At 40.6% G+C, this 23480-nt stretch overlaps 1 protein-coding gene across 2 annotated transcripts in view; it reads left to right on the top strand.

Annotated features, from left to right (window-relative positions):
* The window catches only part of WDR70 (WD repeat domain 70), a 411295-nt gene that overhangs the window by 327470 nt on the left and 60345 nt on the right, over positions 1-23480 (top strand). For both annotated transcript variants that reach the window (XM_089687833.1, XM_089687834.1), the window contains exons 14-15: positions 5349-5449; positions 20159-20238. In XM_089687833.1, coding sequence (XP_089543959.1) covers positions 5349-5449; positions 20159-20238 — 181 coding nt within the window. The remainder of the gene's footprint in view (positions 1-5348; positions 5450-20158; positions 20239-23480) is intronic.

Genomic DNA, 23480 nt, shown 5'->3' with positions numbered 1-23480 from the left:
CACGTTGAAGAAGCCAGTCTTTGCACCATACTCTGCTCTTCCTTGCTTTCTTTTTTTGTTTGTTTTCCTTCTCCTCCAGTGCTAACACAGCAAGCGCTATAAGGGCCAGTTTTTTTTTTTGTGGTTTAATTTGGGCATTTTACTACAATAAATGAAGAAAATTCGTAGGAACGAAACGTTGCTGTTGTCTTGCCGGCAGATTACAAAAAGAGGGAGGGACAAAAAGGTCACCAAACGACATAATTTCCGACGACAAAACGACAGCATTTCCGCCCAAAACACGACAGCATTTCCTGTAGAGGTGACAATTACAAAGAATTTCTCTGCCGATTTTCGTTCTAATTGGTGGTCTAATTGGCTTTACGACCAACCGATTTTTCGTTTATCGGAAGAAAAAGTGAGAGATTCTACGGCCTGCATTAGGCCCAGTGCACTTTGCAATCACTACTTATCAGCATATCTAGTCCAGACACACCTCCACAAGTCCGTGCTGAGGGTTGTGGCAGTTACTCAGCTATGCCAACACAGAGCACTGATGATGGAGACCAAGAAGCGGTATTTTCCCTGAATGAAAAAAAGCATTTCTAGGCAAAAATCAGACCCAAATCATAACATGTGGGGTACAGGACTCTTAAGAGATAAAAAAAAAAAAGGTTCTAGACTTCAATTGGGCTTTATTGATTCTGGCCTCAGTGAATTATATAAACCTCTGATTAAGTGTCAGCTGAGAGGAACGCATCGGTAGCTCACTGATTAATTGTATGTGTTGCCTTGGAGCTGCTCTTTAATACAGGCAGTTAGGAAGTTAATTGTTATACTTTGAAAGGTAGCAGCACTCATAGTCCTGAAACAATTCTGTTGTGATTGCACAGGCTGCCTGTTGCTGTGTACACGTTGTTTGCACACTCAGTATCTCTGCTGATGACAGGTCTCCTGTCTCCTTGCTGTGGCCGTTCAGGTGCAGCCGATCAGCCTAATTCAAACAAGGCATCACAAAGCGGCAGACCAGATATCAAACTTGGCCTTCTTTGAAAAGGTTTTTTTCCCCCCTTACTACCCATAACTTTCAAAAACTCTCAGTTTTAAAGTATGTCTATTGCCAGATTTTTTGTTGGTTATGGATAGAGAAGAGAAATGTTAGAAACCATGTAAGATCTTTTTTTGGTTGTACCCCATTGGCAAGACTTCCCTTCATTTCCTGTTCTGAGAATATACACCGATTAGCCATAACAATATGACCACTAGCAGGTAAAGAGAATAACCTTGATTTTCTCATTACAGTGGCATCTGAAAGTGGGTAGAATATATTAGGGAGCAAGTTAACATCTTGTCCTTGAAGTTGATGTGTTGAAAGCAGAAAAAATGGGCAAGGGTTTCAGTGACTTTGACAAGGGCCAGATTGTACTGGCTGGATGTCTGGGTCGGAACTCCAAAACGGCAGCTCTTGTGGGATGTTCCCAGTCTGCAGTGGTCAGGACCTACCAAAAGTGGTCCGAGGAAGAAAAACTGGTGACTGACAACAGGGTCATAGGCGGCCAAGGCTCATTGATGCATGGGGGGAGTGAAGGCTGGCCCATTTAGTCTGAACCAATGAAAGAGCTACTGGAGCTGAGATTGCTAGAAAAAAAAAAGTAATGCTGGTTCCAATAGAAAGTTGTCAGAACACACAAGGCATTGCAGTTTTTTGCGTATGGGGTTGTGTAGTCGCAGTCCGGTCAGGGTGCCCATGCCAACTCGTGTTCACAGCCAAAAGTACTTACAATGGGCACGTGAGCATCAGAACTGGACCATGGAAAGGGGAGGGACTGGTCTGAATCACGTTTTGTTTTTTTAACATCATGTGAATGGCTGGGTGCATGTGGACCACTTACCTTGGGAAGAGATGGCACCAGGATGCTCTGTGAGGAGAAAGGATGCCAGCAGAAGCAGTGTGATGCTTGTCTAGGTGAATCCACACCTTGATGGGTCAGGGCTGTTTTGGTGACAAAAGTGGGACCTACTCAAGATATGGTGGGTAGTCATAATGTTACAGCTCATCAGTGTAAAAGAAAATCTCACTAAAGTGAGAGAAATCCTATCTCAGATGGTTGTCACAGAAATGTATATAGTGCAGAGTATTAAAAAAAAAGCATTTCTTCCCTTTTCGGTGAATTGCTTGCATCAGCTGGTTGTTTGTAACCCTCCAGAGAGGTTTGTTCTGGTATACAGTAATTTCTCATCGTCGGGAACACCAGCTTCTTGCTGGTGTTATTATCCCTGGTGTGAACACAGTGCACAATGTCCTGACATGCTGTACTGCTCCGCATAAACAGGAGACGTATTTTGTTTTCATTATTTTAATTAATGAAGTTATTGTTAAGAACCTAATTTCTCAAAAACAAGTAAATGGCACCAAATAATGTCTAAGTAAAAAAAAAAAAAATCATAGGTTAACTTCAACCAAATTGATATATCAGTTTCATGTGGTTAAAGGACAATTCCAACTATGGCATACTTTACATAGTTACATTGGTCCAGCTTGGATGAAGAGGAGGGCCAAATCATATATTTTACAAAATTTCACAGGCCAAAAAAACCCTGCTTTATAAATGAATAAATACAATTGAAATTAAAGACAATCTTCAGTGTCCCCAAATAAATTAAAGGTGGCAGCTACACATATCGTAGCTGCTGACTTCTAATATAAGGACCAGTCCAGGAATCCAGCTCCATCATCTTTCAAACCGATTCTTCCCCAGTCTTCGGGTACCTGGCATCGACATATTTACTAATGGAAGTTGGCTGTGAGTCTAAGTGGTTTCACAGCTGGATTCCCTTTAAGGGAGAAGGTTCTTTCTTCCTGAGAATGGTTGGACAAGCAAATGATTGGTCACTAGGATGTCAGCAGTCCTAACAACCAATGACTGGAAGAATGACAGTGCATCAGGGGGAGCCTGTGCTTGAGAGAGGGGTGTAGTGGGTAGAAGCGGACCTCTGCTGTCCCAAAGAGAGACCTGTGTGCAATCTGCAGATTGTATAAAATCATGGCGCAGGCTGTAGTTTGGAGACCCCTGCTCTAGAACAGACCTCTTTTTAGATGATGGAAACACCATGCAGATGTATGCTGGCTGCTGTGCTAAGTCTTGTAATACCTCCAAAGCTGTTTTTGAGCAACAGGTTGCCCAGCACTAAGCTTGAACCTGAAGTATCCAAATCTTTTCTGCCAAGCTGACCTTTTCTTTTGATGCAGTTATTCTATAGATGAATAATCATAACTCATTTACTGGAGTCCTCTCATCATGCCCACCTCTGGCCTTCTCCGAGTTTGTAATAATTAATGCCGGGCACACTTCTTAAAATATTCTTGGCACCACACATTGGAATCTTCATTTCACTGAAAAGGTTACTTTATATTTTATGATATTACTAAGGATATGTGCTTGGCATATGCTGGCGACTCTTCCAGTGGAATCTTGGGAACCCGTAACTGCTTTGATGGGAGAGTTCTAACAATTTGTCTCTGTTGCTAGGAGTGGTTGGAGTGTAATAATAATGTAACAGCCAGTGTTGCCTGATTTGTTATATTTGGACTCTCAAGTTTCTTGTTTCTAGATATGTTTGCTTAACAGCAGAAAGTATTCACTAAAGCTGTTTTGGCAAGATATTAAAGCAAATCTGTAATGTCCAGAATGGAATAAACCAATACCCAATTACAAATGCAATATGGTACTTGATTGTAATGTAGATTGTGCTGCTGGAGACCCTGTGAGTCTTCACCCTTGGACACCTGCTGTCTGCTCATTTGCATGTGTTCAGGGGCAAACAAAAGTATTTGCAGCACTATTCAGATCCTGCTGTTCGGCTGATGTGACAGAACTAAACCCACCTATCCTTTAAAGCCAAGGGAGCGGCCATCTTGGCCTCTGTTTGATTTGCAGTTGCCATGATGTTGCACATGTGATCATTTAGGACACCAGCATTTTGATGGCTTTACAATTTGGTTGAGGGCAAAAGCAAATGTAATAATTATCATTCATGGCATGCCTTGAATTTAACTCTTTTGGGAAACCATTAAGTTGAAGGGTCTTGTTCCGCTTTAAAGGCTAACACCACATTTAATGCCCCTTTTAAACAGTTCTTTGGGTCAAGCAGGCCCAAACAAACTAATTACAACTAACAGGTGTACTTTATTGGCAAACTATATTAACTGTATGTAGCCTCAGCTACATACAGTATACAGCGCTGTGTTCCGGTAGTGAGACCAGGACTTCCCGTCCTATTTGAAGTCGGGGTAAGCGCTGCTCAGCCATTCAAAATGAGCTTCATGATGTCCTCCGCTCCCCTGCCTCAGCCAGTAAGAGGAAGCTTTGTATTTATTCATAGAATTCAAAGCTTCTTGTGAATGGCCAAGCATTGCTTAGCCTGATTCAATTTTATTCCTAGAGTGGGACGGGAAGTCCCTGTATCGCTGCCAGAACACAGCACTGTATACTGTATGCTGCTGAGGCTACATACAGTTAATGCACCTGTACAGTAAATAGTTTGGGCTTACCTGGTACAAGGAATATCTCCAAAACGTGCATCATTTAGGAGATATTCCCTGTCTGTGCAGATGGTGACGTCATGGGTGCATGCGCTTTGAAGGGACAGCATACTCATGCCTTCCCTTCAGAGTTCTGTGCCACAGCCGTGACTCGCATATGCATGCTCAGGACTGACGTTTATAGCAGCTCGACCATTCAAACAGCCAGATCCCGCGAAGCCGGAAGGAAGACTGGGCTAAGATGGAAGTCGTGGGGGGCTTCATTTTTAGGTAAGTCTTTCATAATGCACCAGTATGCGATGGAACGTTTTTGTTTTAGTTTAGTGGTAAGAGAAAAAGCCAATGTTTTGAGTTGTCACCAGAATTGTAATGGAAATCTTTTGATGGGGACAATTGTTCAAGTGGAAACTGTTTAAAGGGAGATTTCCCTTGCCTGCAAAGATTTCCTCTTGTTCCTGTTATAACTATGGGACGGGAAGTTAAAGCTGATCTCTGGGGTAAAAAAAAAAGTTTACCCTCTGCACTGCAAGTGTTAACTGCTTGTTTTGCCTTGGAGAATGATGAATAAGGTGATATATTTGCCACATTCACCACTTCCACAGGCTTCCTCAGCAGCACAGGTCTAGTCCCTTGAAGCTGTTTCCCTTTGTTGTCCAACTGGCCGTAGCTCTCTGATGGCATCATAGGGATTATAGCACTGGAGCCTACATCTTTAAAAATAGGTCCGCAGTGGTTCTTAATTAATATTATGACGATTTAATATCTCACATCAGTACTGTTGTATGAATGGTCTATAAACACAGTATTCATTCTTTTTTTTTTCCAGAGTGTTATTCGATGCCTGTGGCACCCTAAGCTCAATCAGATAATGGTGGGAACTGGGAACGGACTTGCAAAAGTATATTACGATCCAGTAAAGAGTCAAAGGTAAGGCCTCTTTTACACGATTTCTGTTTCAGAAGTTCATGTCCAGAAAATTACATTGCTTTTAGTGTGGACAGACAGTGAAGAGATCATCTTTACCAAGAAACACATGGGCCTTTATTTAAAAGAGATTTACCATTTAATTGCAGGGTTAATCCACCCAGATCTGCACACCTGCCGTGTCAGTAAAGAGGGATTCCCAGTCTGCATGTTGGATTTCTTGTTTATTTATTTTTTATTATAGAACAGGAGCAGAAGTCGTTTTAAATACCCCTGGAGCAATAAATATAGGCCTCGTGTCCTCTGAGCTGAAAAGGCTGCATTTGACGATAATGTTTTCAACCTGTAAATGCACCTGCATGTTTCTATGTTAGTCTATGTGGTCGTGCACACGTAGGTGTTTACAGGCATATTAGAAGAGGAACTTTAACCACTTCCAGACCGGACACTTTTACCCCCTTCCTGACCAGGGCAATTTTCAGCTTTCAGCGCTATCACACTTTGAATGACAATTGCGCAGTCATGCAACACTGTACCCAAATTAAATTTTTACCATTTTTTTTAGACAGATAAAGCTTTATTTTGGTGGTATTTATTCACCGTTGGGATTTTTATTTTTTTTGCTATGTAAATGAAAAAGTCCAAAAATTTTGAACAAAAGTTTGTTTTTTTTATAACATTTTGCAAATAAATTATATTTAATCAAAAATCTTTGCCAAAATTTATTCCGCTATCTTTTTAGTAAAAAAACAAAAAAAACAAATTAGTTTATAACCAAAAATTATAATTTTTAAAAATTTTTTTTTTACATTTTTATTTTATTTTTTTATATAATTTTTTATTAATTTATTTTTTTTACATACTGTCACCCTAGCAGTACAGTGTCACCATGGTGACACTGTACTACTTGTGGGGGGTGATGAAGATTTTTTTTTTTTTACACTGATTGCTTTTACACCCATATAGGATGTAAAAGCAATCATTTCTCTTTCTCATTGAGAAGTACTGAGTGAGTTGTGATTGATCACAGCTTGTCACACGGTACAAGGCTGTTGTGAATAGCCTTGTACCATGTGACCTCTGTGATCATTCACAGATTTCACACGTAGTAAGCAATGATGTCACAAGTGACATCTTGCTTACTACTTTGCATGTGATCACTGATTGGCCAATCAGTGATCACATGATCGGGACCTCGTACAGAGGTCCCGTCCGACGATCGGTGTTTCACTGTGTCCGGAGGACACAGCGGGCACCGGATCGCGGTGCTGCACGCTCCTAGGGAGCGCGCACAAGCAGGGTGCGGGGAGGCCGTTCATAAACGGCCACCCGACCCTGCAGTGCCACCGTCCGGCCGTTTATATGCAACGGCCGGACGGGAGGTGGTTAAGTGGCTGAAAAACAAACCCATCACTTGCATGTTCAGGAGAGGAGGTTTTGTCCAGAAAAAAATTTTCGTTGTGTTTAGCGCTTCAACGTTCATTCCAATAGCCAGAATAAAATCATATTCTAGCCAGTGAAATGAACTCCAAAACTCTTGACATGCCTAAATGTATCTAAATATGTGTGCAAAATGCTGCTTTAGGTGCCTTTTTTTCTAGCAATACACACCAAACTTAGCAAGTGCCGAGTGACTCCACATGATATGTCTTATCAGGAGATAAGAAGGGGGCACTGGAAGAAGGAGAGGATCAGAGAAGGTAGGATCAAACAGCATTTTTACACAAAGCAGAGGATTAACCCCTTAGGTTCCACAGTGAGTATAACAAGCATGCTTTACTGCATATACAGACTGATTTTACTGTTGTGGGTTTAGTAACACTTTAAATTATCCTCTATGTGCCACTGTTGGATATTGTTTTGATTACAGATTGCTTTGCAGGGTTAGTTGACCGCTAAATTCACTATGCATTACAGCTCCCAAGTACATTAATATGCATTTCTTAATTTTTTAAAATAATGCTTTCTTTTTAAGCTGCTTTTTCCATTGGGTTCCCTCTCCATTCTGCTTATGATGCATAGCCCTAGCGCCTTACAAACAAGCACTCTGCTCTCCCACTCTTGCAGAAGGCTGAGCATTCTTAGACAGTGATAGAGAAAGACTGCACTGCCAAGCTGGCCCAAACAAACTGTCCAACACTAAGATATTTTCCCTCTGTCAGCACTGTCTCATACTGTAGTAGCTTTAGCTACATACCATACAGTATGCAGAGCTGTGCTCTGGCAGCATCACAGGCAACTTTCCCTCTGCCGCTCAAACAAAAGTGAGTTGCGCTGAGTACTTCTCAGAAATTCAGAGAAAACTTTATGTTTATGAATGAATACAAGGCTTCCTCTGATTGACCAAGGTAGAATTCTTGAAATCATCCACCCGAATCTCCACCTCATCCAATCAGAGAATGCCCTGTATTCATTCATAAAAATACAAGACTCCCTTTGAACGGCTGAGAAACACTCCGACCCACTTGATTTGGTTCAGGCAGCAGATAAGAAATTGCCCATGATGCTTCTGCAATACAGCACTGCATACTGTATGTACAGTTGTGCTCAAAAGTTTGTATACCCTTGGAGAATTGGTAATATACAGCGTGTACCATTTTTAAAGAAAGCATGAGTGAGCGGACAAAACACATTTCTTTTATTTTTTTGGGGATTCATATTCTACTGTAGGCCATAACAGAATGGTACAATGATAAAACAAAACATAGCAACAAGTAAACAAATTAAATGCCCCCTGTTCAAAAGTCTGCATACCCTTAGTTCTTATTGCTGTGTATTGCCCCCTTTAACATCAATGACAGCATGCAGTCTTTTGTAATAGTTGTCTATGAGGCCCCAATTCTTGCAGGTGGTATAGCTGCCCATTCATCTTGGCAGAATGCCTCCAGGTCAAGCAAAGTCTTTGGTCGTCTTGCATGAAACACACATTTGAGATCTTCTCAGAGTGGCTCGATGATATTAAGGTCAGGAAACTGTGATGGTCACTCCAGATCCTTCACCTTTTTCTACTGTAACTTGTCTACTTGGCCTTATGCTTAGAGCCATTGTCGTGCTAGTCCAAGAGCATCCTAATCCCAGTATTTTCCCATCAATTTTGACAAGTTCCCTGTGTCTTTAGAGCTCACCCCCCCCCCCCCCAAACATCAGTGAGCCACCCCCATGCTCCGCAGTGAGGATGGTATACTTGTTGCTGTTGACCACTCTGCAAACATAGCGGTTATGGCTTTGACCATAAAATTCTATTTTGGTCTCGTCATTCCAGATTACAGTGTGCTAGATGCTTTGAGGCATGTCAGAGTGTTGTCAAGCATATTGTAACCAGGCTTTTTTGTGGCATTGGTGCAGTAATGGCAACTCAACCATGCAGCTCATTTTTGTTCAAGTATCATTGTATTGTTCTCCTTGAAACAACCACACCATATTTTTCCAGAGCAGCTTGTATTTCTTCTGAGGGTACCTGTGGATTTTTCTTTGTATCCTAAACAATTCTTCTAGCAGTTGTAGTTGCAATCTTTCTTAGTCTACCTGACTTTGGCTTGGTATTGGGATCCCGAATTTTCCACTTCTTCTTCATAAGTGATTGAACAGTATTGACTGGCATATTCAAGGCTTTGGATGTCTTTTCCATCTTTATAAAGTTCCATTATCTTGTTATGCAGGTCTTTTGACAGTTCTTTTCTGCCCCCTATGGCTCAGTATCTAGCTTGCTCAGTGCATCCACGTTAGAGCTAGCAAACTCATTGACTATTTATACACAGACACGAATTGCAATTTAAAAAGTCACAGATGTGGGAAATTAACCTTCAATTGCCATTTTAACCTGTATGTGTCACCTTGTGTGTCTGTTCCAAGACCAAACATTCCAGGGTATGGAAACTTTTGATCAGGACCATTTGGATGATTTCTGTTATCATTATCATAGCCAAACAACTATGTGATAATAAATTGCTTCATATGCTCACTATCCTTAAATAATCAGTCATATTTTCAATGTCAATACCAAAAATGTCATGATTGCTGCCAGGGTATGCAAACTACTGAGTATAACTGTAGTTGATGCTACTATAGTATGATACAAGACTAATAGTGGCAGAATAACTACCTATTGAAAAAGTTTATTTGGGCCAGCTATGGCCCCTATGAACTATATTAAAGTGAAAGCAACCCTGGACTTCAACTTTCAATATACTATAGAAAGCATTTTGTTATATCAGCAAAATAGTGTTGATCCTGCCAGAATTCTATTGAGTTTGTAATCTCCTCTGCTGTTTGCCTGTGCTGCACTTATCAGTGCCGTTAGTATTGAGCCCTGCCCAGCTCTCTCTGCTAACTACAGAACACCCCTGTGTTATGCATGTGAGCAACCGAGAGGTGTTCTCTGTAGTCCCAACACACTTCTTGCCCTAGGGGGACAATGCTGCTCTTCCACAGATACACTGTGGTAAGTGAGTTTTGTATCATTGACTAAAAATAAAGGGAAAAGAATCCAGTAACTTCATCTGAGGACCAGTAACCTGCAATATATTCAATTTTTGTTTTGGGGTATGGATGCATTTTAGGGCTTCAATGTAGGCAGAGACAGATTCAGGCTCTCTGGCAGGATGACACGTCCATGTTTCTTTACGTAGAGTTGTACTATTCACACAACCACCAAAGGCACATAGACCATTTATGGTGTATCTGTTGAGATATAATTTTATTTATTTGAATGACTATGTACACTATACACTACATTATCAAAAGTTTGTGGACACCTGACCATCACACCTACAATACGCGAGTTTGTTAAATATGACATTCCAAAACCATGAGCTTTGATACACAGCTGAACAACACTTTGGGGCTATAACAGTTTCCACTAGAAATCATGTCTATGGGAATTTGGCCCATTTAGTAAAAACAGAATTTGTGAGGTCTAGTACTGACATTGAACAAGAAGCTATGGCATGCTATAGGCATTTGAGTATATCCCAAAGATTTTTATTGGGTTGTGCTCAAGGCTCTGTGAAGGCAACTCAGGTTCCTCCTCACCAAGCTCATCAAAATATATCATTTTGGACCTGACTTTTTGGCACAGTCACGTCCTAAAACTGTCATCACAAGGCTGGAAGCACACAGTTGTTTAATATTTCTTTGTATGCTGTAACATCAATAAGAACCTTCATTGGAAACACCTACACTCAATAATTAGAAGGGGGTGTCACATACAGTATTTTTTGCCATATAGAATGTGAGATTATCAGGTGTCCACAAACTTTTGATCATATAGTTTATATTTGATTTAACGAACAGATAACTCTAGAAGGAATCTTTGGTTCTAATAATGTAAGAATTCAATGTTCAGATCACAATTTTTAAACCACTTTTAAGAACACAAAACTGAGCATTGGGGGCCACCAATCAGAAAGCACATTTCATAGTGTTTACGTTTCTGGAAAACTAGAAAAGCCTGCAAATGGCACTTAAATTTCAAGGAGCTTTTTCATGGGAAGAGTCTATAAAATGACAAAACTATAAAAGAAAGTTTTTCTCTTATCACTAACCCTGTCATTTATACCACTGTAAAACAGCTTAACCTGAGAGTGACTGATGACTTTCATTGTGATCCATGACTAAGAACCACTTCATGGGGTCGTGGCCTGAGGTCACTGCTCAGTGTACAAATTAAACAGATCTAAAACAGACCACAGACATAAAATACCATGCATGCACAATCCAGCCCCTGAATGATCTTTTTTAAAAAATAGATTGGTGTGCATGCATGTTTGCAAGATACGCATGTACATTGGCCTGGAGGGGGGGGAGCTCTGCAGTAATAGCGCCTGTGTAGACCTATCTTGGGGATAAAATACAGTGATCAGCTGTCATCATCCAAATCAGCTCAGGAGATATCTGCTGCAGTCATACAAGTATTTTTCACCTTAAATGCCTAAGATCAGGAAGACCTTGCTTTACGTCTGTTGGTGCATAAAAGAAACCCTGTCACGTCCCTAAACAAATGCATAATGGTATAATCCTAGTTTGGCACTATAGTTCATCTTCACACCATATTCTTGAAGACAGAAAATTCCCAAAACTACAGTTTAATTTTAGGGTTTGTAGCTGAAGGAGCCTTTTATATATCTGGCATCTGAAGTCAGATTACCCAGAGTTTGCACAACTGAATCATACATCTCCTGCAAATTTTCTAAACGAAAAATGAAAGAAATTGAAACCATTATAATGGCCATGTCAACAGCACTGGGAACTAGCATGTAGAGATGTTACCAGTAGAGTGTCTGAGAAAAAGATTAGGCCAATCACAATTAAACAAAGCCACTTTTAAATAAATCCAGAATTTCCCACTCTATTTAGTTTTCATAGATCTAAGTTAGTTCCTTTATAAGATCACATTAAAACTTTAATTTGAACCTCATTTATGTCACTTACTGTATGTCCATCTGGTATGCTCATTGGACAATGAATCAGCATTATCACTTGAGCAACGAGGTCACTAGGGATGCTTACTGGTTGTTTAATGTGGTAGAGTTGTGTGAATCACAATAAAAATTATTTGCAAGGTAAAACAGGTAACACATAGGTACATAGTTAGTCTGGCTGAAAAAAAGGCAAAAGTCCATCCATTTCCAAAAAACCCAGCAAAGCATGGTCCAATTTGCTCCTGCAGTGGAAAAAATTCCTTCCCGATTCCCCGAGAGGCAATCAGATATTCCCTGGATCAACTTTACCTTTATAAATAGTAACCAGTTATATTCTGTGTATCCAAGAAACCTACTTTTTCATTTAGCTCCATTCATTATGCTGTTTTGTGACACTATATTCAACTTATAAAGTCACACGTTCACCTGCCCCCAAAAGTCCACAAGTTGTTATAATGTCCATATTACCTGGTGCTTACTCTCTTATACTAGGCTCCTAGGGATCCCCATCAACTCATTATATTAGGGATTGGATTGCAGTGAGTGACCTAGTGGTTCCTATGGACCTGCTTCTACTTCTTCTAGGTATATGTGATACGATAGACACCACCCATCATAAACGGTTATTTCTATTCTATATAATGTAGTATACGCATAAAACAATTCTTACTAAATGGAAGACATTGGATCTACTCACTGTGCAGTAGTAGAGATCCATGGTCAACAAAGTTTTACAACTGTATAAGCTTACGTACTTAGGGTGTAACTGCCCAAAGAAATTTACTGAAATTTGTGAAGCATGGCTTAAGGCCAGAGATTTAACCCTGTCATTTTTCAAATGCTGATTTCTTTTTTCCTTATGGATATGAGACCTCCAGTAACTCCTTTCTTTCCCCTTTACCCTCCTCTTCCCTCCCCACCCATCCCTTTAGTGCATTTACCCCTGGTTTTAATTTTTTTTCTCCTACCCTCCGTGCCCTCTTGTTGGAGGTGTTACCCCATATGCTTTGGGGCTGGTTGATTGGAATTTTACTTGTGGCTGGAGGATATAGTACTCCAGCCTAAGTAGTGAAGTATACCAACTATACTTTCTAGTATATTATATATGTTCTTATGGCACACTATGTCCTGCGACCTGCATAGCTTGCATGTACAACTTACATTGTCTGATTCAGTGTTATTCCACTGTTTTTTATTGTTTACTGTACTCAATTTTTCTGAGTAAACTCAATAAAACTACCTATTAAAGAAAAAAAAGGATTGAATGCTAAATTTATGTAATCCTATGAGGATGGAGAACCTGATTGGTTAGATTAACTATATGACATTCCAGATCAATCTGCCACGCTATTGGGCCCTTGGTTTCTTTTTATGGGAGCTACAGCTTTTCCAGTCCTCTTCTCACCCTAAAGTGGGGGGATTCTGTCCTGCGATATTCGTTTGAACATATAGCAAGGTAGTAGGAGATGCTTCATATTGCTATTCATAACTATCCTGGTAGTGGATTCACTACTATTACCACTGCACCTGCGTGCAACACTCATCCTACTCTTTCTTCTTTTCTTTTCTTTGCTTCTTGGCTGTTTGCTGATTTCATTTCTTCTTTCCTTTCCTCCTGTTGCTACAGTATTTTTCATACAAAGTGCATTCGGTAGATTGGCCCACCCATTATGGATCACATGGATGGAGAAGTATGAAGACCTAAGACCTCTCTGGGGTTTCAGTGCTTGCTTTCCATTTTTTTTGTCATGTTCTCCTTGTACAGGCAGTCTCTGAGTTACAAACATTCAACTTACAAATGACTTCCAAACAGAGGGAGAAACAGGAAGTGAGAAGAAATCTACCCCTAGGAAGGGAAATTCACTCCTTTGAGAGTTATCATGGGACAAAGGTGTCTCCATTGAAGCTTTATCTTCAATCTTTGTTTCCACGAGGACAAGCCAAAATTTTTAAAATCCAATTGTCACAGTGACAGAAAGTGAGGTGAAATCTTCTGAACATGGGCACAGACAGCAAAACAAACATTACAGGGGTGTTAACCTTTCCCTATGCTATCCACAAAACTTAAAAACAATTTTTTGGCTGACGTTACACTTAAAAAATGTACCTGTTCCAACTTACATACAAATTCAACTTAAGAACAAACCTACAGAACCTATCTTGTTTGTAATCCGGGGACTGCCTGTAATGTGTTCTGTATGCTCCTATGTATTATACTGTGTTCAGATTGAGACCTGAATGTATGTATGCTGCTACCTTTTATTATCTCAATATCAATGTATTTAAAACATTTTTTCACATTAACCAGTTTCCCACCACGCTACAGACAAAAGACGGCTACAGTGCGGTCGGCTAGTTCTGGGAGGGCGTTCATGGACATCCTCCCAGAACCCCCCCCCCCCCCCCGCACCCCCTGGGTGCGCACCTGGCGAGATCTGTGATCATCACAGCTGATCACGGATCCAGGTAAAGGGCCAACCAGATTGGCCTTTTATCACGTGATCAGCTGTTTCCAATCACAGCTCATCACAGTGTAAAAAGGAATTGCCAGTTATCGACAGTCCTCAGGCTGACAGCACATGAGGAGAGGAGAGCCAGTAAGCAGCATTCCTCAGAGGAGACATCTACACTGATCATCAGGGCACTGGTGATCAGTGTAGCTCCAACAGTGCGGCTAATAGTGCCCATCAGTGCTCGTTGTTAGTGCCCATCAGTGCTTTGTATAAGTGCTGGCTATTAGTGCCTCCTCAGTGCTGGCTGTCAGTGCCCATCCGTGCTGGCTATCAGTGATGCCTATCAGTTCCGCATATCGGTGCAGCCTCATCGGTGCCGCCTCATCAGTGTCCTTCAGTGCAGCCTATCGGTGCCCATCAGATTAGCCTCATCAGTGTCCATCAGTGCAGCCTATCAGTGCCCATCAGATTAGCCTCATCAGCGCACATCAGTGAAGGAAAAAATAAAATCACTTATTTAGAAAACTTTATAACAGAAACTAAGAAAAATCCCATTGGTGATTAAATACCACCAAAAGAAAGCTCTATTTGTCTCAGAAAGTGATAAAAATGTCATATGGGTACAGTGTTGCATGACCGCGCAATTGTCATTCAGAGTGCAACAGTACTGAAAGCTAAAATTTGGCCTGGGCAGGAAGGGGGTAAAAGTGTCTGGTAGGCAAGTGGTTAATATAAAAAAAAAAGGGAAGGAACAAAAAAAAACTGAACAAACACATACAGGAGTATTTAGTATCTGGCCCATCAAACTCAATAACTATTTCCTTTTAAGCTCAGCTGCCTGGGTAACTCAATTTTCTGGTTGGAAGTGCAGTAATTTGTGTGTACGCCAGCAACCTCAGTAATACCTCTGCTTCTAACGACCTTCTCCTACTGATGAGAAACGGCTTGGCTCACATGAATATTCCAACATCGTACAGCTTTATGATGCTTATATGCTGTAATTATTGTCGGATAAACTCGTTTTTATTGCACAATAAAGTATCTAATATTACAATGTAAGAATAGGGAATACCAGATAGTAATTTAAATGATTACATGGTGCACTGTGGAGCATAAAGATGTTATGTGTATGTTAAACACAGTAATAAAACAAGTGTGATTATGTGGCTTTAAAGAGCTCTCTTCCTCAAATACACAAAAACATCATCTTAGCAGTGACAGGGAGCGTTACTTTGCTTAAAGAGACCCACCGTCATCTCAAATATTAGCAACTGAGTACATCAGGGAATACTTTACGGAGTACAAGAAAATGATGCCTTTTCAGAAGTTAAAAAGTCCAACTCACCAGTTGTGCCTTTACTTTAGAGGAGTAGAACTTATTTTCTCTGCTATAGCCACCATTTTACATACAGGCGTACCTCTGTTTATGAACCCCTCGGTCAACGTAATTTTCGGTTTACGAATGAAAATCCATTGAAAATAATGGCTCGGTTTACTAATTTTTTTTCACAATACAAACGGATTAATTGGTTTTCAATAAATTTTTTTTAATCATGTGCCTGTTCAGTACTATGCCTTTAAAGTGCACTTTATAAAGAGTTTTCAACAAATAGGACTTTTTTTTACTTTTTTCTGACCTCCAGGATGGGTTAATTGGTTTTCAATGCATTTGCAATTTTTTTTTTTAATCATGTCCCTTTTATGCCTTTAAAGTGCACTTCATAAAGAGTTTTCAACAAATAAGACTTTTTTTGACTTTTTTCTGACCTCCGGAATGGATTAATTGGTTTTCAATGCATTTACAAATTTGTTTTTAATCATGTCCCTGTACAGTATTTATGCCTTTAACCTCTTCACACCGGCCGCACACAAATATGACCTCCGGAATGGATTAATTGGTTTTCAGTGCATTTACAAATTCATTTTTAATCATGTCCCTGTACAGTATTTATGCCTTTAACCTCTTCACGCTGGCCGCACACAAATATGCGGCCTCCCGGCGTCTGGGCCTAGACGCCGAGCGGCCGCACATTTGCGTTCTATTAAAAAAGGATATATGTGCCGAGAGCGCGCCCTGCGCGCTCCCAGCACACATGTCCAGTACTCACAGAAAGGTCCTGATCTCTTTCGATCAGGACCTTTACCGATCATGTGACCGCCGTGATGGCGTGTCACGGCGGTCACATGACCCTAAACCCCGCCCCACCTCCCAGATTCTGGAACCCTTAAAGAGCCGGGAGGCGCCGGCATGAAGGGGTTAAAGTGCACTCTAAAGAGTTTTGAACAGATAAGACTTTTTTTTACTTTTTTTTTTTTTTGTGACCTCCAGAACAGATTAATTGGTTTTCAATGCATTCCTATGGGAAACCGCGTTTCGGTTTACCAATTTTTCGCAATACAAAAAGTCCCACAGAATGCCGTGAATTCGTAAACCGAGGTACACCTGTATCTTGTAATAAACACCCCTTGCATGTCAGGTCATTCTAGCGCTCCTGTTTATGTCCCGCTTTCCGCGTCATTGCTCTGGCTCTGTGCTCCTTGCACAGTCTTCTGCTCTCTATGGGAAGCTGTGTGCAGCGCCCAGATTCAGTAAAGGATCTTTGACTGTATGAATAGACAGGCACTATGACTACACATTTAGATTTGGATTCTGATCACTTTTTATAGGTGCCTTGACTTCCTATCCTAGGCAACAACGCTCACTGCCTGCACAGCCACTACAGATCCAGCATTTTCACCCTAGGACAAGTCATTTGTTAGGAATACCTAACATTTCACCCCCCCATCTTCTCCATAACATTGAGTATTGGGGGGGGTTGTGTAGTTCAGAGGAAGTTATCAGCTCACTAGTTTCCTTGCAGGATCCACTGAGGTCACTTTCAGTGGTATATTTAACACACTAAAAGAAAGCAAATAGGAGGAGTTCATTGATAGGGTGTACATACATTTTAAAGTGGTTTTAAAGGCATTTTTTTGTCCTGAAAATAATAAACATGTTATATTCATCTGCTCTGTGCAATGGTATTGCACAGAGCAGCCCTGAACCTCCTCTTCTGGGGTCCCCCGCCAAAAATCTTGCCTTCTCCTCTTCTGTGTCTGCCATCACAGCAAGCACTTGCTATGTGGGCATATGTGTGGACTAAATCCCAAACTGGGCTGTGTGTGTCCATTGCTTGGACTCCCCCCCCCACACACACACACACACTCTCTGCTCACAAGATTTGACTGACAGCAGCTGGAGCCAATGGCTCCTGCTTCTTTCAGCGAAGGTTTTTGGGAGCGGAGAAAGAGGATCAGCAGGTGGGCACAGTGCTGGATTGATAAGGGACTCGGGTAAGTCATTTTTTACCGTAAAGCAGTTAATGCATTGAAGTGTTACTAAACCCACAACAGTACAATCAGTCTGTATATGAAGTAAAGCATGCTTGTTTACTCACCATGGAACCTAAGGGGTTAATCCTTCACATTGTGTAAAAAGGCTGTTTGATCCTGTCTTCCCTGATCCTTCTCTTTGTTTACTGAGTCTAATCCATCTGGAGCAGCAATGAAAAGTCCGCACATGCTTTGTTTGGTGTGTATGCTAGAGAGGTTTTTTTTTTTTGGGAGGAGGGTGCATGTGATTGGCACAGGGCCAATCAGCGCTGTCTGGACTTAGGGTCAGGGGTCATGCAGGCTCATAGGACAGTCAGATGTGAATGAAAATTCATCCTACAAGCTTTAACTTGTGCTCTGCCGGACACTGACAGAAGTCACCAGACTGCTGTTTATATTTACTAAAATAATTGCATTTCCATGTTGCGTGTACTGTGGGAGATCAGATATAACAAATGCAGGGTCCTAGGTTTAGTAACACTTTAAGATAAAAAAGTTTTAACTTTGGAACTACTTTAAGACAGCACCAATTTGGTCATTTCAAGCACTTACTTACAAGAGTATACTGTAACTGGTGTTCAACTGTTACTGAGTACATACAGTGCATTCATAAAGTATTTAGACCCCATTCACTTTTTTCAGTGTTCTTATGTTGCAGCCTAATACTACAGTTGTTTAAATTTGTTTTTTTTTCTCATTAATCTACACTCCGTGCCCCATATTAACAAAGTGAAACAATGTTAAAAATGCTTTTTATTCATTCATAAAGAAGGAAAAACTGAAATATCACATTGGCATAAGTATTCAGACCCTTTACAACAACGCTTGAAATTTTTCTCAGGTGCCTCCCATTTCTCTTGATCATTGCTGAGATGTTTTTACAGCTTTATTTGAGTCCACGTGTGGTAAATTGGACATGATTTGGAAAAGCACACACCTTTCTATATAAGGCCTCACAGCTGACAATGCATACTGTATCAGAGCAAAAGCCATGAGGTCAAAGGAAGTGCCTGCAAAGCTCAGAGACAGGCTTATTGCAAGGCAAAGATCTGGGGAAGTCTGCAAACAATTTCTGCTGCACTGAAAGTTCCCAAGAGCACAGTGGCCTTCATAATTCTCAAATGGAAGACATTTGACACAACCAGGACTCTTCCAAGAGCTGGTCAAACTGAGCAACCTGGGAAGAAGGGCCTTAGTAAGAGAGGTGATCAAAAACCTGATAATCACTCTGACTGAGTTCGAGATTTTGTAATATTTCAGTTTTTCCTTCATAAATTTGCAAACCTTGCTAAAATGTTGTTTTCACTTTTTTTTTCTCATAAATCTACATGCAGTACCCCAAAATGACAAACAATTTAAACAACTAGCATCAGGCTGCTACATAATAAAACTGAAAAAAGTGTAGGAGGTTTAAATGCTTTATAAATGCACTGTACCTTTTGTATATATAGTGCACTTGCCAACATGCTGTACTCTTCTATATAGAGGATGAAGTAAAAGTAAGGGCTATATCTTTAATTGCTTAAAAACCTTTAAAACTAAACCATGCAATATCATAAATGTCTTGGTGATTGCTACACACTACTACAGTCATATCCTTATATAGTTACAGAGTTTTTATGTTTGAAAGCAGCAGCAGCCCATCTAGTTCAACCTATATGTGAATATTAGCATTTAACAATTGCATAGCCCTGTATATTCTGATTCCTAAGGAAGGCATCTAAAAGTTTTTCTTAAACAGTTGGTACTCTTAGCTAGTTCTACTTCCTAAGGAAGGATGTTTCACGTTTTAACAGCTCTAACAGTAAAGAACCCTTTCTGCAATCTAAGGTTAAACTTACTTTCTTTTACCCTCTAAGTCCTCATGCACACTGGACGTTTTTTACAGCGGCTCTTTTTGGCTTTTGATGTTTTTTCTACAGCTAGTAAACCCCCCAGCATGTTATCCTATGTGTCCATGCACACATAGACTGTAATCAACATTTTTTGGCTGGAAAAAAACCCCAGGACTAGTGGGTTTCTAGAGGAGTTTTTTAGCTGTAGAAACGCTCTAACGCTGAAAACGTGGTAAAATGCTGCGTTTTTGGACTTTTTTTGACCCAAAACAAAAATTGTTGGGTGAAAAAAAGCTAAAAACTGCAAACGTGGGAAAACACAGCTAATTGCGGCAAAACACCGCTAGACGCTAATGCAGAAATGCTACAAAAAGTTGAAAAAAACACGTTTTTAACGTGACTTTACACAGCTTACGTAACCAGCGTTATCAAATCGTCCCATGTGCATGAGGAATAATAGTGGCCGCATGTCCTCTTCAGGTGCCTATGAATAAAAAGGTTATCACAGTTATAATGCATTATAATTATTTGTGCAGAAGCAGTTACTGAAAATGGGTATTATTTTTCTTGCATTTTTTTACGTTTTAGTACATTGTTAACATTTGTTTTATTGTTTGTTTGTTTTTTAACCAGGGGAGCAAAATTGTGTGTGGTTAAGACAAAAAGGAAAGCACGTCAAGCTGGGACTCTTACCCAAGATTACATTATCACCCGTGAGTATATATATATGCAGTGTGTTCTATATGTATTCATTTGGACTAGTGTTTTAATATTTAAAAACAAAATAGAGACGTGACAGGTAAGTACCCTATAACAAACATGATGAAATTTGCTTTTGTTTTTCTCTCTGGAAGCTGCTGAAATCTGTTTTTTGATTGGTTGCTATAACTTACCAAACAATAGTATATATAGTCATATGAAACAATGCAGAAGTAAAGGGAGTACGGATAAGGACCCAGGCTGGTGTTTGGCACTTGTTCCTTGCCAGATATGCTTGGTGAGAATGTTGTTTGTTGGTCCCCAAAGGATCAGTCTGCCCAAAAGTGGTATTTTAGTGAATCTGGTGGAATTTTGGTGAAGCATAGTGCGTTTTCGGCCCCATAGACTTCAGTGGGAGAGCATGAAAAGTTCATGAAAAGCAGGGTTGCATGTATGTGCATTTTTGGCAGGGTTTTCTGTTAACGACCAGTGTCATCCTCCTAACGAAAACAACAAAGCATGAAAACACATTTTAAAAAATGCGCTACTGCAATGAATTGCACATGATTATGCAGGAACACTAGTGTCAACCTAGGCTTAAGCCCATGTGAATTCAGTGACTACATGCTGCGATAGAGAAAATAATTTGATAAGCGACGGTATATGTTTTATAGAGATAATAAAGGTGCAGCGCTATAAGTAAAAGCAATGTCATACAAATATCAATATAGACACAATTTTGCAATATATATAATAATGTGCAAATAGTGATTTAGAGCATATCATTTCATTAATGATTAAAGATCAGTGATCAATCTAGCGTCCCAATCACAAAACAAATGTGATATGCAAATCCTGCCGGGCCCCTTCTGCCAGTGGCGGTGTGGTATCCAAAGGTGAAAAAGAGATAAGTGAAATACGCACTCACCAGAAGTGCGTTTAAAATACGCATGAAAAGGAGTTTCCCCTCTCCGCAGGTACATCTAGGTCATCTGCATTCTGGTCAGGCTGTGCTCTCTAACTTCCTTTGGTCATCCGTCATGGTAAAGCTCCCTGGTTCAATAGGCACTCATACACCTCCGGGGTCCCTCTTTAGAATTGGTACTGCGAAGGGTGGCGCTCATGAAGAGAGCCCAATAAGGAACATCACATAGTGTGATACTGCATAGGTGAACTTTATCTCCAGATTCAAATTCAGGTAAGTAAAACAAAGTAAATGATACTGACCGCTTTAGTTCAGAATGGCCACCAGCGGTGGCTAGATGTCCAAATGATGTAGCCCGCTGACGCGTTTCGTGCTAAGCACGCCCTCATAGGGTGCAGGGCTTATACCCTATGAGGACGTGCACCATAGGGTGCAGGGCTTACACCCTATGAGGATGTGCACCCTATGAGGACGTGCTTAGCACGAAGCGCGTCAGAGGGGTACAGCATTTGGACATCTAGCCACAGCTGGTGGCCATCCTGAACTATAGCGGTCAGTATCATTTACTTTGTTTTACTTACCTGAATTTGAATCTGGAAATAAAGTTCACCTATGCAGTATCACACTATGTGATGTTCCTTATTGGGCTCTCTTCATGAGCGCCACCCTTCGCAGTACCAATTCTAAAGAGGGACCCCGGAGGTGTATGAGTGCCTATTGAGCCAGGGAGCTTTACCATGATGGATGACCAAAGGAAGTTAGAGAGCACAGCCTGACCAGAATGCAGATGACCTAGATGTACCTGCGGAGAGGGGAAACTCCTTTTCATGCGTATTTTAAACGCACTTCTGGTGAGTGCGTATTTCACTTACCTCTTTTTCACCTTTGGATCACATACCCCCACTGGCAGAAGGGGCCCGGCAGGATTTGCATAACACATTTGTTTTGTGATTGGGACGCTAGATTGATCACTGATCTTTAATCATTAATGAAATGATATGCTCTAAATCACTATTTGCACATTATTATTATATATATTGCAAAATTGTGTCTATATTGATATTTGTATGACATTGCTTTTACATATAGCGCTGCACCTTTATTATCTCTACGCTCTTTTGGAAGGTTATGTTGGTTACCTTTTTGGTGTTCTAGCAGCTTATATCATTTTTTGTTGCAGTAAGCGCTCGCTATACAATCTATATATGTTTTATAGCCTACATAGTGTCTCTTTTCTAGACCAGGCTCATACAAACTGGAGGAGCTGCAAGCCTTGCCAGATATTACAGTTGCCATGCTGGGAGATGTAATCTCTCTCTGGCTTTAAATCCTCCAATTGGTCAGAGGTATTATATATGAAACTTTTCCAACCACATTGTGGGCTAGGACTGTTATCCATGCATGTGTTTCTGCTTATATGGCCTTATTTTCATGTATTCAATCTGAATTACATTATATCAATGGGAATTGAATGTAAAGTCAGATTGACATATACCTCTTGAAGGCAGCTCTCTGTCAATCTCCAGGGGTCTGGCTATCCCCAAGGGTCCCTGGTACAGTCAAAACAGTATATAAAAGAGATGAGACTGCTACAGGTTTGTAATAGGTTCAGTAAAAGTTTATTTATCTTGGAAACAGGGCACAGGGAGGGAAGCACTTTGGCTGTCATTGCTGGCCTAGATCAAGTATGTTGATGACAAGCACTGACTTCACTTGCTGCCTAAGGACAGCAACTCAAAAAAAAACCCTGTTAAAGTCAGTGATTCGACATGTAAACCAGGCAAAGAGCATTTTCAGGAGGAGGTCAGCACTGGCAGCCTACCTAATTTTCTTGCCAGAGGTTGGAACTTCTTGCAGCCCGCTCTTTAACATTTCATTGAAAACTCCCAGCTGTGCTTCCTAATCCCAGACCTCTGTTTGTCCTTCATGTACTGCAGTAAACTGAGCTGCGTCTGCCCATTTTCTATATTAAATACATTCTTTCCCAATATCTAAGTAGAACCATGTGGCCCGTGATCTTCTAAGTCGAAAAGAGCATTACCTTAAATACAATCCAGAAGTGCGCACAATCTTCAGACCTGCTTGGAAGTGATAGTAACTTGAAGTAGTTCTAGCTGGCAGCACAAATCCATTAAACTCAAATTGAATAATCTTTAAATACGCAGAACTTCCTGATGAAGCGCATTCTAATCAGCAAAGCTGCATTAAAATATACAAGTTTAGCCAGCTGCTCCAGCAAGTATTGCTATGCTCCATCTCCTACGTTTCTCTAGCAGCGGGGTTCCTACTTAGCTCTGTTTCTTTGGTCACAACATAGCCTGCAACCTGAGC

The sequence above is a fragment of the Staurois parvus genome, unplaced genomic scaffold (assembly GCF_062004578.1).
Source record: "Staurois parvus isolate SC_StPar_1 unplaced genomic scaffold, SC_StPar_1.0 ptg000438l, whole genome shotgun sequence".
Taxonomy (NCBI): Eukaryota; Metazoa; Chordata; class Amphibia; order Anura; family Ranidae; genus Staurois; species Staurois parvus.
This window is presented reverse-complemented; position numbering and strand designations above follow the sequence as displayed.